The 17738-nt window shown below is 39.7% G+C and overlaps 1 protein-coding gene across 6 annotated transcripts in view; it reads left to right on the plus strand.

The window, feature by feature from the left end:
* Window positions 1-17738, plus strand: part of smarcd3b (SWI/SNF related, matrix associated, actin dependent regulator of chromatin, subfamily d, member 3b) — a 39447-nt gene that overhangs the window by 9321 nt on the left and 12388 nt on the right. For 2 of the 6 annotated variants that reach the window (XM_067486731.1, XM_067486732.1), the window contains exons 2-4: window positions 9427-9647; window positions 13179-13268; window positions 16495-16537. In XM_067486731.1, the coding sequence (XP_067342832.1) occupies window positions 9427-9647; window positions 13179-13268; window positions 16495-16537 (354 nt within the window). Of the gene's footprint in view, window positions 1-919; window positions 1238-9426; window positions 9648-13178; window positions 13269-16494; window positions 16538-17738 lie in introns of those variants that run through there. The other 4 variants (XM_067486729.1, XM_067486730.1, XM_067486733.1 and 1 more) reach the window with 4 other exon arrangements.

Consider the following 17738-nt stretch of genomic DNA (forward strand, 5'->3'; position numbering starts at 1 on the left):
TACAGTCAAAAGTGTGTGTATAATTCAGTTTTGCCTCTCTTTATTCCTCAGAGCACATCTTTCCGGCCTTGAAAAGATGGTGTTGGTTCGTTGTTGTTGTTGTTGTTGTTGTTTTTTCACCTGTGTTGGCTTTTCTGCATTTTGTAGCTTTAAGAAAGAAAGCCTCCAAGAAATCACAACTAATTACATGTGTCAAATGACACAGTCACCTTGCTGTGCAGACCATTCTTTCTGCCAACACAGTGTAGCCGCTGGGCCAAGTAGTGGGTTAAAGGTAAAGCTAATGAGCCAAGTGAGGAAATACTTGTAACCTATAAAAGCGCTCTGACAAAGGCCAGCACAGAAATACAGGAAATGAAGGGGCTCTTGTCTTGGCCTTTTGTGAAGTGGGTTTAGAGCACATAATTTTTTCTTATTGTTATTACAACATGCTTTGCGCTCAAAGGCAAATGTACCCAACCCTTAGCTGAGTAGTGTTCATTAGAAAAAATAACCCTCCTCTTCCTCAGCATCATCACCACGTCATAACTCCATCTTATACTGAAATGTATGTGTATACACGTGTTAATGATATGCAGCGTGGCCCCTTTAAGACTGTCCTTTATTGAGAATAAGCCCAGACTCGGAGCTCTGTTTGTGCTGACTGTTGCCTCCGGTGTTGGTCGCCAGGGGGAAGCTGAAGCAGAGCAATGGCTAACTGATACTAACCTCTGCAGCCCCCGTTCAGAGCAAATGGCAGCCTTGCTGTGCCGCTTACCCTTATCTACCAAAGGAATGCAACAGCTGTAGGGGGGAGCAACTGGGTGGGTTGGCTGAAACCCCCCTGCCAGACCCCCGCACAGCTTCTACCCCCCCTCCACCTCCAAACGACGAGCTGGGCTCCTGAAAGGCAGCTCAACTAAAAAGTGAGCCAGACACAGTGAGAGACTCGGCAGGGCTGCTGCACACTGAAAATACAGGGAGAGGGAGGGAAGAGAGCGAGAGAGAGAGTGAGAGAAGGAGAGAGAAGGAGAGTCAGGGACAGGCAGTGCTGAAAAGGAGAGCACAAAGAGAAGGAAAGTGGAGCAGGGGAGGGGAACAGGAGGCTGGGTGAAGGGAGAGGGAAAGACAAAAGAAGGAGAGGGGAGACATAGCAGGGTGAACGGAGGGGACTGAGCAAATGGCTACGGAGGAGACGGCGGGGGGAGCCAGGAAAGCCACCAAGAGCAAACTGTTTGAGTTCCTGGTCCATGGAGTGGTGAGTGGTGCTGTCCGTCATACCCGTGAAGGGAGCTGGGCTCTGGCATGCATCTGTGTGTGCGTCTGCGTGTGCTCCTGTGTGTGTGTGTGTGTGTGGGTGCGTGTGTGTGTGTGTGTGTGTGCATGATTCGGCGCAGCAGCGGCAGCGGTCTGTGTGTGAGAGATAGCTGGGTAAAGCTGGCCATGTGAAGGTTATTTCCAGCCCCCTGGATCTTAGCCTGTTAGGGGATGGCTTGAGAGAATAAGAAGTGGAGCAGCATGGATGGATGGAACTGAGCAGGACAAGGATGGACAGAAAGGAGGACTGTAACACACACAAAAATGGATAATTGGAATTAGAAATAGAAGCTCAGCAGCAGGAAAAAGCAGCCAGCTCCTCCTTTGGCTAACACAGCAGCACAACGAGCATGCTTCCCTGGGAGTCACGGATAGAGGGTGGAAATGACTCAAAACAACACAGAGTAGCCCTCCCAGACTTTGTGTTGTTGGTTGGTGGAAGGATTTGAACCTGTAAGGTCACAAGACAAACGAACGTAGTATTGTAGAAGGAGACGAGGCACACAGCCAATCCTGGAAATCATGCAGAACAATCAGTTCATTCATGTGAAGCTAGCATGAAATGTCAAGTCAAGTGTTGCTCATGGTTAGAGGTGAGGCAACTATTAACACAAGCCCCACGCTGCCCAGTGAAAACAGAACATGGAGCACAGTAGTGGTTTGTTTCTGTAATGAGCTGACTGAATTAGAGACTCAGGCTGATGTAAAAGTCTTTGTGAGTGACACCTTCCTGTTGAAAGTTTGAACAGATGTGACCCTGACATTGACATTGACTGAAGTGTATGAGTAAATCACTAATTTATAACAGTGATTCCCTACCTTTTTAAGAAAAACATCTTATATCCAGTTCAACTCCAACCAGACTCTTTTCAATATTTAAAATATAATATTTAATATTGTGAAATCCACAAATCTGAGACGCTGGAGTCAGAGGACATGCAACAATTTGACAGGAAATGAAGAGAAAGAGAGACTGAATATAGTAACTAGTCTCCAGCTAGATGGCCATACAGGTCATTTACAATGACCTTTACATACAAGTTATACAGGATCATTAATATTCTACAGATATATCACACAGCAGTTAGAGATATATTTATACTTATTTGCAGTAGTAGTTTTTTTTCTGTGGATACTGGCGTCACTTTCTAGTCCTCACCCACATTGAGAAGGTCAAAAAGACTTTGTGGTATTTATCTGTTCAACCGTAGAATTAGTTTCCCTTTTCAGGTGGTTTCATTTACAGTTATTCATATATAAGTACATAATATGTATTTTGGGCATTTTTATATCTTTATGGAGAAGAAATAAACCTGAACCCAGGGACATTGTGCTCCATGGTCTGCAACTTTCTCTGATGATTTTTCTGCATCTGAGTCATTTTTAGAGAAACGAAAAGGTGAAAGTACAAAGTAGAGGTTGAAAAGAATAATCTGAAATTGTCTAGTGATATCAGGAGTTAGAAAATATTTCACAATTTTTATACCGAGAGCCAAAACAATCAGTCTGTTAGTTTCTTAGTCAACCTATTTTGATAATTTCTTGTTTTCTTTTTTGTGTTGGTTGTATGCTCACAAATGTGAATATTTGTTTGCTTCCTCAGTTTTCTTTGGGGGTTGTGTGAATATTGTTTAGGGTGTTCATTTGATTTAAAAAATTAATTAGAAGATATGAACTTTGATGTAGTAGGAAATCCAATCTTTTGTCATACATATTCATCTCATTCTGAACAAACCTTATTGTTTCTGTCTTCTTCTGCTGAACTGAAATTCACCTTTGCACAGATCCTGAAACTTGGCTTCACTTCCTAGTCCTCAAGTACGTCGAGAAGGTCAGAAATGACCTCATGGTATTTGTTGGGCAAATCTTTACATGTCTTACAATCACATAATTAGTTAGACTGAGCTCTGGTTTGGTGCGTAACTCCATTTTAATCAGCACTGATGTTGGGCGTAGCAGCACCAGGTAGATTTATACACTGAAACAAGATGAGGTAGTGTCTCCCTGACAGGAGCGGTCATTTCTGGGGCTTTGGTGCTGAAGCCCTGCGTACAGAGACAGACTTTAGGAAACAATGGACTAGGTGATTGATGAGCCAGATGAGTGTGTCCTCTCAACAGACCAATTAACCTTGATGAGGCTCTGGCTGCTCCAAGCCAAATATTTCCCTCTACTTATTTTCGCTCATGCCTGTCTTTCCCATTTCTCCCCTTTCCTCTTTGCTGTCTCTCCCCCACATTTTAGGACGGAAAAGTCTTGTTATAATAGTTGCGGCAGGTTGGTTGTGTATGCTGCAGAATGGAGAAATATTTATACTATGGGATATGGGGATGATTCGGCACAGTTTGTGAACTTGTGGTGAGAGATGACGTTTCTTTTCCCTCGTGGGCGACTGAAGCAAGGCAAGGTTTTAGACACACAGAAACACATGTAAGTGCATTTAAACACCTCATAAAGAAATATATATGTACATTTAAATGCATATACATATGTTTTAATGCAGTACGTTTCGTTTTAAGTGAAGGTCATAGTGGACCTGCCTCGCAGCAGCAGCAGTGTGTGTGTGTGTGTGTGTGTGTGTGTCTAGTTTGGCCGAGGTCTGGCTCTAGGACTGATGGTGGGCTGAAGGCCTGGCTGAAGTCTCTTCCTCTTTTTCGCTCATTATCTGCCTTACCTCCCTCTGCTGTGCGATTTCTCTGACTTGTGCGTGTGTGTGTGTGTAGAGGTCAGCAGGGGCTGCGGCGATGAGAGAAGCCTTCCAGCGCTCTGTGTGGGAAACCTCGATAAGCCAAAACATAATATGACACATTCGTCAAGTGTTAAGTTTGTAAAAGACACTGATAGGAACTTTGAGCATAAAGTTCACGTTTGGATTGTCTAGACTGTTTCCTTAAAGGGTTATTTCATCCAAATCGTGAAAAAAAAAACATATATTCTCATGGCATCTACAGTACGCAGAGTCTTTGGACACATCTGAATTTTCTGTCTCCACAGCAGTATGAATGAATGGAAACACGCTTTGTCTGTGGTGTTCACAGCATTGTACAGTAACTTTTTTTTTTATTCACCAGCCACTTGTCTTTCCAAAACACAGTTTCCTGGTTACACTGGATAATCCATAGACCTTGCCATCATTTGTTTTCATTAAAATAATTTTATACCAAATAAAAAGACCCCACAAAAACTGCTCACAGTGAGGTCTGTGGAGTGTCAAGAGAAGGGTGATGGGTTTTTAGAAAGTGCTTCTGTTGTGCTGTTAAAGGATTATATTTAATTTTTTTTTCAATGTTTTGAGCCTTGGTATTTAATTATCAGTCAGCTTAGACATAGTGGAGGTAGTGATTTAAATCAACCATTGTTAAAATGTAATGGTCAGCAGTATAGATGAAAATCCCCTCTCAGCATATTTATTGATAAATACTTAGTTAGTTTGTGGAAAATCTGTTTAAAACAGATCAGAACAAGGTTTAACTTAAGATAAGAACAAATACAATATATGAAACAAGATGACAAATTAATATCCAGACACAGAGACATATGACCTAGTACTGACCGACAAAATAATCTTGTTTATTCTCGATAGGGATAAAAAACATGTAAACGTGATCGAATTGATGTTCATGACAATTAATTGTGTTTTACTAAAAGATTATTTTGTCAACGTATCTATTTTTATTCGTTATTTGGTCTATAAAATGGTGTCTTCAAGTGTCAGTAAGACCTACAGTCTAAAGATAATCAAATATAGAGTAAATTGAAAAAGTTTGCGTCCCCTCGTGTTGAAATGGCAAACAGTAAAACATGTTTTGCCACCAACATAATCTTTACTGTAATGCACATTCAGCTAATACAAATGGTCCTTCATCATGAAAAGTAAGATAAATTGTCAAGAAGTAAAAAGAATACAAACCTATAGTAAAATATTGAAATTTACATTGGTGCAAATGTACTCAAAATGAAATTGGTAAACCTTCATTAAGCTGGAGAGGGATATAAAAATATTTGAAAATGTTCAGGGATACAAGAGCCAACTGTGAAGTCCGTAATCCAGAAATGTATTTTGGATATTGACACAATAATACTCTTTTAAGAAATGGAAAACAAGGGAAAAAAACTGAAAGAGGTGCTAGGAAACTCGCTCAGGAGCTACGTACAGTAAGAATCTAAAACAAACAATGGGGGACCTAACAAAGTCCTTAAAGGCTCCTGGAATGACATTCCACATCTCCGCAGTCAAGCGTAGTCTGCAGAAGTCTAGATTGTTTGGGAGAAACTAACCCTAGAAAAAAAAAAGGTGATTGTTATACCATGGCCATCCCAATCTCCACATTTAAATATCATTGAAAACCTGTGGATAGATTTGAAGAAGGCTTTAGATGGCAGGCAACCAAGCAATCTGGTAGACTTGGAACAATTATGCCACGAAGAATGGGCTAAAATTAGAACTGAAAGGATACAAACACTGCTTAGAGGGTACCCGAAGAAGTTAACGGACGTTACTATATTCGGACACTTGATATACAAAATGATGAACTGATCTCGAAAACAATCTTTAGTTTGAGCAGTAAAAATGAGTAATATCCCACAAGATGAAGCTCATCTTCAGTTTTTAATAGATTTCCAGTCGAAGCCTTTGAGGGACCATCTATGTAACAGCCCACTGATTCATATGTTTAGTACAGTGTGGGTTAAGTTTGGCCTCTTCAAATCCCTGCGGCCTTCCCAGAGATGCCAACACACTTCTCAGATATCCATCCACATGGCAGATTCGATTGCTGGCTGGCTGGCAGAGCTCAGGGCAGAGCATTGGAGTCAGTTCAGCAGGTCAGATTACAGAGTAGCACTTGCTGTGTGTGTGTGTGTGTGTGTGTGTGTGTGAGTGTGTGTTTGTGTGTTGGGGGGGGTTAGAGGAAATTCATCTCACACTTTATCCAGCTATGATTTTCTGTATCTGTTATCTGAAAGGCTCCAATTCTCCAGATAGCTGATTGTAACGGCAGCTGTGTCTGGCTGCTGAAAGTCTAGTCTGATGCCTGTTTGGGTGTTAGCATCATGCAGCTTAGGTAGGAAGTAGACAGAAAAAGAAGAGGGACTACACAAGTGCCAGCGTTCAAGCCCCCAGCCCCCACTCACTCACACACGTACTGATAAGCTTCAGCCAGAGTGACAGCAGCGCCTGCTTGGATCTCTGCTTGGTCACTATTTCAAAAGGCACTTAATACCTGTTGCATGGTGTCATGATCTCTTTTCAATTATTAAATCTGCCTGTGAAAACATGCTGTTACAATTTTACAGAGTTGAAATAAAAAAACAAATTTGATAGTTCCCTCGCTGGTGTTTATTACCTTGTTCTTTGTTTGTTCTCTGGCTTTTTCATGTTTGTAGATGGTCTAAAGATCACGTTAGTCGTGTGTATGTTTGTGCAGTAAACCACGTCTAAAGTGTGAAATGTCGGAGCATGTGCAGGGTTATAAAACTCACCGATTGTGTCCTCCTGCTGTTCTCTTTCTCCAAAATTTACCCATTCAGTTACAAAACCTAGCAGGCACTTTCTGTGCCAAGTTGTCCTCATATTTTTTTCTTTTTTACATGGTGATAGGAAATTGGGCCATAGTGTCAAGGCTTTGCAGATGTTTTAGTATCAACCTATTTGCCTAAATAACAAGTACATGTATGGATTTGTGCAGACACAAAAAGATTTTTTAAAGCCTTGTAAGTTATATTTTGTATAGACATTATAACAAGAAGAGTATTTCAATTTCGATATTATTTATCATCTACCACAATCCTCAGCTACAACCTCTTTTATTGTAATTACAATATGATGCCATTAAAAATGCCATTTTATTCCACAGTGTTTATCTAGCAATGTTTATTTTTACATATTACTTACTTACTTACTTGCTTACTTATTACTTTACTTATTACTTACTCTACTTACTTTATTACTTACTGCATATTGAGATTTAACATACAAAACATGTGGTTAGCTTGTAAAAATCTGATGCATTTTCACTCTGATTCCATGCGGCCTATGTCAAATCTATTTGAATAGCTCGACTATTTATGTTAGTTACACAATATATGTCTACATTTATATGAAACATATAACTGTCGGCATGTGATTTGTTGATGAGATGCTGATTGTTTGTAAAAGTGAAGCCACAGGAGCTGGAAGATCCCTAGCTTGGAACTGTCTGTGCTGAAGCTGATTATTAAAGTGTCCATGTTCTACTTAGTTCAATCATCCAGTTCTGCCAATCTGTAGCTTAATGGGATAACCTGTATTTTCTGTCCAGCATATCCACAGCCAGTGCACGTTCTTGCTCAAGTGCTTAGACACTAGGTCATAAAAAATATGTTGTTGAGTTTCGCTCAACAACATATTTTCCCTTTAAAAACCCTTTAAAAACATCAACACATTGTTTTTTTGTTTTTTATTTTTTGGACATGGAATAAAAAATATGAATAACTTCCTTCTCCAGTGATGTAGTCAAAGTAATTGAATAGTAATTGGAATAGTAATTGCAACATTTGCCGTTTCTGCGGATGTGTTTAGCTTTCTGTTAGGGTCCTGTACATACTGTAGGAGGTCTGTGTTCTTGATAAAGTGAAAGAATTACTTTTTATCACGAACTCCTGCCTGGTTTCAGACAACAAACTCAAGCAGCTGTTGCCATCGGAGTGACGAGCACAGGTGGGAGTTCACCAGTTGTTCCCAGGCGTAAAGAAGGGAGTGTGGGACCGTGGCCTCTGACACTGTTTGCATTATTTAGGAGGAGTGTGTGTGTGTCCTATGATTGTGTGGACAAAGTTTTGTTCCAAACCACTTTTTTGAGGATTTTTTGCCCAGTCCCTGCACATTTAAAGTGCAGTTTGTGGTATAAGACTAAATGTCAACTTCATCTATTTCCAATTGGATTTTATGGGTATAAATTGGGACACACACACACATATATATATATATATATATATATATATATATATATATATATATATATATATATATATATATATATATATATATATATATATATATATTTAAAAAAAAGCATCTAAATCTCTGTCCGCCTTGCCTACATTGAAATATCTCTCTGGTTCTCCCTTAAATAGTCCTCCAAATGACACCATCCAGAAAACTCCAGAGAATTTAAAGGAGAAAGTCAACAAACACTATAGCCTCTTCTATATTCAATGAGATGACATTTGAGCCCAAAACACTCCTCCCAATGATGTCATCTGAATGTCTTTTTTAACTAAAGCAGAGGGATATTTTATTAAAGTAAATCAAGACAAAACTTGTATTGAATTCCTGAACATCTGCTCCCAAAGCTAAAGTAATAAGAATCAAGCTGAAAATGAGAGAAGTGGCCCATAAACGTTAGGTTAAGAGTTTAGGTTTGGAGTAAGAGGGGTTAAGATTGTAATGTTGGGGTGAGGGGCTAGGGAATGCACCATAGTAAATCAAGCAAAAGGAAATAAATGCAAATCATTTTCATTTTGTTTATTTTTCAACCATCAGGCTTGATTTTGTTTCACGGAGTAACTACAGAAAACAAGGCAAAGACAAGCACAGGTTGTCCTTTTCTGGAAAATTAGTGGACTTGACATAACAATATCTTTTAGATTTATTACTCAAACATTGCCTAAACATTCACATGCTGAATATTTCGTCCTCCCTATCTAGCAATAACAAATCCCATATTGGTTTGCACCCCCAATGGAAACATTTCAGAACTGAAATCGTGTAAATTGACGTCATTAAATTGCGCAAAGCATACTCTTGTTTACCAACCCAGCTTCTAAAGGGTTTCTAAAGGTTGCAACAGCAAAATAATATTGTATTGTCAGGTTACCTTTCAGGTTGTCTGAACATTTGGTTGAGAACAGAGTTTGGAATTTTATTTTAAATAGGAAATTTCTTTGACATTCTTTGTTGCAACTCCACATTTCCTCAGTCAATCTGAAAGTTTTTACAAAAATCCACCAGTGGGAAATGCATAAAAGTTTGCTCTAACATTGTCTTTGTCTGTTATTTTTAGAAACACCAATTTGTATTCTAATTATTGGACACAGTAAAGATTATTGTTTACATACATGTGACCTTTCTTTCCCCCGATCTCTGTCCAGCGTCCTGGCATGCCATCTGGAGCGAGGATGCCTCACCAGGGAACTCCCATGGGCCCCCCCGGCCCACCGTACGGAGGGAGCCCGGCGGTACGGCCCGGGCTGCCCTCCCCGGTGATGGAGCCGAGTCGGAAAAGGCCTGCTCCCTCCCAGCAGGTCCAGCAGCAGCAGCAACAACAACAGCAGCAGCAGCAACAACAGGCCGTCCAGAACCGGGCCAGAAAGTGAGTCATATTTTACTAGTCCATCTAAATACTGCAATGATCGCATACAGCAACTCCTTACCTGCCTGCTTCTGTGTGATTGTGGTTACACTCTCAACAAGCCTGGATGAACAAAAACTTGATTTTGTTCAGTTTCTGCCAAACGACTAAATGTAAATTAACGGAAACATGGAAATGGTGTGAATCTTGTGCAACATCTATAGTGTTTGTAGCATAGAGCATCAAAAATCAGTTATCGATGTTGTTTTTACTTATGCATTGATCACACTATCTGTGAATACTAGTAACTGTGATAATGCCATTACTTTTCATCATTTGGCTCTTTGTGTTTAAATAGCACAACATTTACGAAGTAGAAATCCGGTAATTCAAACAATATCCATTACTACTAATAGTGTAAGTTTAATAGTGTAAGTATGCTACTAAGAAAGCACATTATTAAAGGTGGTGAATAATTTGATTAAAATAAATGTGCGAGTCTAGTTCATTTTTATTACCAGACCTTCAAACATGAAAATGATGACAAATTAATGTTATAGTCGTTAATAAGTACAGTAAAGGTACTTATTTAAGTGAACTCCAGAATCTGTCATTAGTAAGAGCAGTGTTTAGCTAAATGCTAATACACTCACAAAATAAAGATGCACTAATAATAAACACAGTGCCAAAATAAAGATGAGGCTGTTGGGAATCCCATTTGTTATAATAGGTATTAGACTAAAAAATTAACTATGAACTAACTAAAGTCTAGGCACCTGCCACCCCTCATGCTCTGCTGCTAATTAAAAGAGCAAAATGTTAGATAGTTCCATCTTCTCAAATGTTAAGATATTAAGCATTTTCTATTTGGAATTTAGTAAAACTGATAATAAAGTGATGAAGGGAAGATTTCAAACTGCTGATCAATACGAGCCATTTAAATACAGGGGCTTGGGCCACATGAACTGTTTCCATGCCGTGATTTCATAAAGCCAAATCTAGGAAATTATGTTGATGAGAAGTGAAACCATGACTTTCCTCTGTCCTTTCATCTTTTATTTCAGTTTTGGTTTCTAGTTTTCCAGCTTGCTCCCCGTCTCTCTTGCATTGCCTCCACATTTTGTATGTTTGGCTTCGCTCACCATTCTGTGCCCCCGCAGTCAGCATCCCAGTCACCGCCATGACCGAATGTCTCTGTTCTGTTGAATCTTTATGCGTCATCTATGACATCTATGTGCCATCCACACAGCTCTTAGAATCTAATACATGCTTTGCTGTGTTGTTACAGTGCCTATTGTTGGCTATTCTACTGTGAACAAAAGATCTGAACATCAGCTTCTCAAGCACACACACACACACACACATAGTGGATGGATGTCAGTGAGTGTGTTTGGCAGGTGTGGTCATTAGAAAAAGAGATCAGTATGCACACTCAGTGTGTCTGTTTCATTCTCTCAGTAACTGCACCACGATTGATCCACTTACAATTAAGCTGGCTTGTCGAACAGGTCAGGGGAAATGTTGTCCTGTGTCTGGGCTCGACTTGCGGCGTTGGGTCTAATCGATGGTCCAGGGTGACCCGTCCAGGTGTCTCAGTCTCTCTTGCTGTGTGAGAGTGTTCGTCCTCTGGCAAACAAGTTGATGCTCCAGCTCAGGCCCCATGCTGCTGTCAGCTGAGGATGGGCCACCTGCGTTGGCAGTGTCATTTTGACCTTATGGTCCCAGCTACACTTACTCTGCAGTGCAAACGCTGACATACATACGCAAAGCTCCTAATGTAGATAGAATTTTATTCTGGTATGCTTTTCATTACGTGGCATAAATACTCACTGTTATGTCCTAGAAATGATGTCCATATCCCACTAATAAATAAATTTTGAGGGGAAACATAATTACTCCCTTTCAGGGTGGATGTTGGCCACAACACTCTGACACACTGAGACCAGAAGTGGATACAGTGCATCCAGAAAGTATTCGCAGCACTTAACTTTTTTCACATCGTGCTAAGTTAAAGCCTTATTACAAAATGGATAAAATTCATTACTTTCCCCAAAATTCTACAAACAATACCCCATAATGACAATGTGAAGGAAGTTTGTTTGAAACCATTGCAAATTTAATAAAAAATAAAAAACGACAAGGAGTCATGGCCTTTTGTTAAATACTTTGTTGAAGCACACTTAGCACCAATTACAGCCTCAACTCTTTTTGACTATGATGTTACAAGCTTGGCAAACCTCCTTTTGGGCAGTTTCTCCCATTCTTCTTTGCATTATCTCTCAAGCTCCATCAAGTTGGATGGGGAGTATCAGTGCTCAGCCATTTTCAGATCTCTCCAGAGATCTTCAATCGCTGGAGCTCTTTCAGAGTGACCAGATCTGTGCCTGGATACAATCCTGTCTCTGAGGTCTACAGACAATTACTTTTACTTCATGGTTTGATTAAAGCCTGTTAACTGTGGGACCTTATATAGACAAGTGTCTGCTTTCCCAAATCATGTCCAGTCAACTGAGTTTCCCTACAGGTGGACTCCAGTCAAGTTGTAGACATGTTTTTTGTTATTATTACCTTTGCAAACATTTCAATCAAACTTGTTTCACGTTGTGATTATGGGGTATTGTTTGAAAACATTTTGAGGACGATAATGATTTTGATCAGGATTTTGAATGAGGCTGTAAAATAACAAAATGTGGAAAACGTGCTGTGAATATGAGGCATTTTTTCAAAAAGTATTTGCTCTGGAATTGGAAAACTTTTAAGCCAACAATTATTTATCTGTCTATCTATGTATTTATCTATCTATCGCTACCTTCTTAATGAAAGTTGGATCTTACGGTTGAATTATCTAATCCAGCTTCTCTTATTTTGGTTTTCACATGAGAGATTTTTTTATATTTAATTTCCCTGTAGAACCACATTACATATGACCAAAGCTTTTTTTATTAATCTTTGAACCTTTGGTTTTGCTATTAATGTTGCTCTTAGTTCTAGTAGTCCAATGTTTCCAAGCTTTTGCATAGTTTCTGGAAGTAGAAATGCACAGAAAGCTTTTAGAGGTTTGCGTAGTGTATTTTGTCTTCGTCTGCACTCAACTGCACATTACTACATCAGTGCAACATCCATATTTACAATTCAGAGCCATCCGGAGCTGAATTAAAGACCTAAACTCGCTCACTGCTTGTCTACTCCCCTCCTTGTGATTCACATTGTCCATTATCTGTGTATTGTCTTTCTGTGTGTGTGAAGCATGGTTATTTTGGCTCACTGAGAAACTTTGTTGAATGAGCGTGTCCCTCAGATGAGCAGGGCACATCCCAGGTTCTCCTCTGCTGCACTTTGTGCATGCATGGACACAGCTACACCCCCATCCCAGTGCCTGCCCTTGTTTTGAGTTTTAGAGTGTGCACCGACTAACAGACCCTTGATCTTAACGCACATCCAACACGTACAGACATACAAACAGCCAGGTGTTACCCCTCTACTTGCTGCCACTGAGTGTGTGTCTCGCCACAACTCTAATCAGTCAACCTTCGAATCCTCACCAATTCTTAGGAAGCCAGTCGGATTCCCTGGAGCCAATGAGATGCCGGCGAGGCAGATGGACATGAGAGAGCCCCAATCAGATCCCACGCTCGGATCAAAGTAGGAGTTTATACTGCTGCATGTCCGTTTTCTTACATTTGATGAACTCTGGCCTAACTAGCCTTTCACCTGAGCCCAGCACCTCCTTGAATGAGTAGTTTTGGCCAAACAGACACACAAACCTAGAAGCTGACTCCTAAAGTGTAGTGGTGCATGCTTTAGACTGGAGCATGGCATGATGGAAACAGCTCGAACATAAAAATAAAGTAGAATCCAATATGAAACCCCTTTAAAATTAGTGTAACGTTGTTGTGATGCAGGTTTGTGTTTTCCTTTGCAATGCACCCCCAGATCTTTCAATTCTCCTTGCAGCAGGCTTGTTTTAGTATTTGGCATGCTGATGTACCACACTGCTTCACAGGCCAGTTCAGTGCTCTGTGATAGGATATTTCTCCACACTGCAAAGAATCCTCTTCTTCTAACAGGGCAAAATATTGCTAATAAAAAATAGGGTTGGGCGAAATGATGAAATATACCATAAAGCCATAACAATGTAGAAAACAATAGACTTTAAATCTGGTGATTATGTAATTTGGGTAGTGTTGTTACAATGAGCCCCTTGACTTTTAATTGTTAATTCACTTGATTCCAAGAACCACATTCCCATGTGGTTATAGGATTTTTCACCATTAACTTTGTAGAAGACTATTACAGTGCACATATCATATACGTATATTAATAAATTAATAAATGAACACTGAATACACGATTACCTAAACTGGGAAAGAATCGCCCACCCCTAATATATAAAACATAAATAGGCAAAAGTGACTACATACAAATTGAACAGCATTAATATCAGGTCAATCCAACAGAATATCCAACCTTTAAAGAAGTAGTTCAATATTTTAAGAGGTTTCCTTATTTGGTTTCTTGTTATGAGTCAAAGGAGAAGATTCATAGCACTCTCATGTCTGTACATTACATATGAATGTACAGATACTAAACTACTCAATATATCATCAAGACTGGAGGTATGCAGCTGGCTAACAGCACATTACATGTCACACATCTTTCGTTAGTTCGGATTACATAAATGAGCTGGTAGTGCATTTTGTTACATTTAGACTGCACCATCACATTTTCACAATAGAATACAATTGAATCAGCTTTTTGGGCCAGATATGCTACAATGTTCAGGAATTTACTTCCTCTTGGAAGTTTGAAACTTTCAAGGACAGTACAAAATGTGTTCAATAAAAAAAAAAAAGATACAGATTCAAGAGATATTTTAATTTTCACATCAGAAAACACATTTTTTTATACTACCAATCCTCAATAATCACAAGACATGATCTGTCCAACTGTCACCCTTCACATGTAACTGGCAAACTACTCAATATATCATCAAGACTGGAGGTATGCAGCTGGCTAACAGCACATTACATCTCACACATCTTTTGTTAGTTCGGATTACATAAATGAGCTGGTAGTGCATTTAGTTACATTTAGACTGCACCATAACAATCTTTACAATAGAATACAATTGAATCAGCTTTTTGGGCCAGATATGCTACAATGTTCAGGAATTTACTTCCTCTTGGAAGTTTGAAACTTTCAAGGACAGTACAAAATGTGTTCAACAACAACAAAAAAAAAGATACAGATGCAAGAGATGTTTTAATTTTCACATCAGAAAACACATTTTTTCATACTACCAATCCTCAATAATCACAAGACATGATCTGTCCAACTGTCACCCTTCACATGTAACTGGCCAAGGAAGTAAGAGTGAATGAAGGAAGTACAAGAAATAATTTTAAGAAACAAGCCGTGGAACAGACGTTAATTATCACTACTTAAAAACTCAGGTCACAAGGCTTCTGGCACATTACCTTAGTGTAAGGGTGTCTAAGTGTATAGGGAAAGTCATGATGCCGCTCAACACAGAGAATACAATTTCAAATTTTTTTTATATTGAAGGCTTGGAAAAAACAGCCAGACTGCAATGTTGAAACTATGCAGAGCTGCAGATTGTGAACAGCACAGAACAACACAAAGATTTAAAGATTTGAATACTAAATTGTAAGATTGCTCTAAAAAATACTTTATTTTACTTGTATTTTTATTGATTTTATTTTTATTATTTTTGCTTCATTGTTCAACCCTTCTTCAGACAGAGACGGGTTGTCTGTTTCCAAGTCTCTATTAGCAACCTTTTATTCAGGATAGAGAGTGTTGTGAAGCTTCTTACCTAACTCATAGCAAGAGAATATTTTTCAAAATGTCAAACTGTTGCTTCAAATCAGTACAAAAGACTTTGAACCTTGAGAAATTCACAATAAAGGTGCTTGCCAATAACTGAAGGACTAAAGAGAAGGATCGGACAACCTTGAGATGTAAATTCTCCGCTTGTTTACATTTTTTCAAACCTTAACATCCACAAGACAAACTTATTTATCTTTGATGAGAAATTAAATCAGACTAAAATAAGCCATTCTTTTTTAAATTGCTCTTTTTGCAGTGTAGTGCCATCTCTGTTCTTTGGCAGCGTCCTTCTACAGGCACCAACGACCGCATCACTTGCATGAATATACATGAGTACACCACAAATCACAGGTGTCCACAGATGTCAATGGAATATTTGATGGAAATTTGAATAGAGAAAAAAACCTGTAATGTTGTTTTTGTAATCATTGTCACCTAGTAAAGTTGTTTTGACAAAGGCACCAACTTGGCACAGATTGTCTTATTGTTCTTAGTCTCTTCAAAACAAAATATGGTATCGGTAAACAAACTTTCTCACATAGCAGGAAATGCCTGCGATTCATGTATGAAAATATCGACACACACATCCATTCTCCTTAGTGAAAATCCTGAGCACTCTGCATTCTTAAAAACATCTTGAGCACACATCCTGTCACAATTCGAGTCCTGCTGCAGTGGCCCCGGTGATTCTGCAGAATGTTTGTGTGTTTGAGTGTGTGTGCATGTGTGCAGCAGATACATGTCGGGCAAGAGATGTGTGATGTGACACTTTTTTGGCTGTTAGAGGCTCTTGCTCTCCAGGTGGACCGCTGCATTTCAGAGAACACACCACCACGTGAACACACACACACACACACACTTGCGCACATGCACAGACACACACACACACAGCTGGGACGCTGGGGTGCTGGATATGGCCCAGCATTTTAGCAGATGGCCTGGGTGCTACGCTATCAGTCACCATAGTAACATGCTCTCTTTTTCCTCTTTCTCTCTGTCTTTCTCTCCCTCTCTCTAGTGCTAAGAGAAGGAAAATGGCAGACAAGATTCTTCCGCAAAGGGTGAGGCTGCATATTTTTACCTTTGTTGCTCTGTTTTTGTGTGTGTGTCTGTTTGTCTTTTGTCTGCAGAACAGAAAAATCCTGGTTGGTTTTTGATGTCAGGGGTTCTTGGAAGGTGCCGAGGGCCAGGTGATTTTTTTTGCTGTTTCCAAATAAGAGGAGAGAGGATGAGGGCAGCAGTCAGTAGGTTTTAGGGTTTTTTTAGGTTTCCATTCTGTTATTTAGATGGTGGCTCATTGACTGCTCAGTGGGATATGGCAGAAATGTAACCACATATAGAACCAAAAGCTGCATCAGAAATAACAAGTTCCCACAGGTGAGTCTGTCTTTTCATCCCATAGTGTTAGTTTCCAGCCCTGTGCCACGCCATCACCTAACCATGTCTTGGCCAGCACACAGAGCGCTTTCACTCTCACTCTATGGAGGTCTGGAAACTGTAAGTGTCTGGTCTCAGGTCTTATCCTCTACCCTAACCCAGACAGGGAGATAGTAGTAGGCACGGCTGGGGCGCCACTCCACAGTAATGAGTAAGGGAGAGGGAATGTCCACACGTCTGCTCAGCATCTCAGCCCAGCGAAAGGCAGCAAGAACGAGACAGCGAAGGAACGAACGGGAACAATGAATGCAGCCATTTAGAAAGAGACATGAAAGACGAAAGAAGAGGGGAGGGAGGCAAAGGAGCGAACTGTAGAAGTGTGTGCGCAGTTTGGTGAGCAGCAGCCCTTGATGCTCGGAGGACTTTCATCGCCAGTATGGTAATGTCTGAGTCCCGGCTGTTTGGCTGCACACTGTGCATCTCATTTTCATCCCCCAGTGTCCCCAGGATGGTGTGAACCCCTGTATTAATGATGGTCTGAGCTTTAGCAAAGGGAAATTTCCACTTATGTTAGCTTCCTCTGAGCAAGCTTTTACTGATAGAGCAAATATTAAACGTTACAATTATTTTTCTACTCCATATATTACTCCATTTACTTTTAATGTAGCTTAGCTAATGCTAGCAATCTGCATTATTATTTTTATCTTCAAATAAAAGTTTTAAAAAGTCGGCTTTACTACTAATTAGGTTTACCTAAAACTAATTTAGCTAAAGTTTACATTCAGCTTTATTTCCACCTCAAACTGGCAAAATGTTTTATATATTACCAAATCAGCAACAGTTTCGATTTATCTGCAAATCTTTATGGTCCAATTGTTCTAGCTG

The sequence above is a fragment of the Channa argus genome, chromosome 19 (genome assembly GCF_033026475.1).
Source record: "Channa argus isolate prfri chromosome 19, Channa argus male v1.0, whole genome shotgun sequence".
Classification (NCBI taxonomy): Eukaryota; Metazoa; Chordata; class Actinopteri; order Anabantiformes; family Channidae; genus Channa; species Channa argus.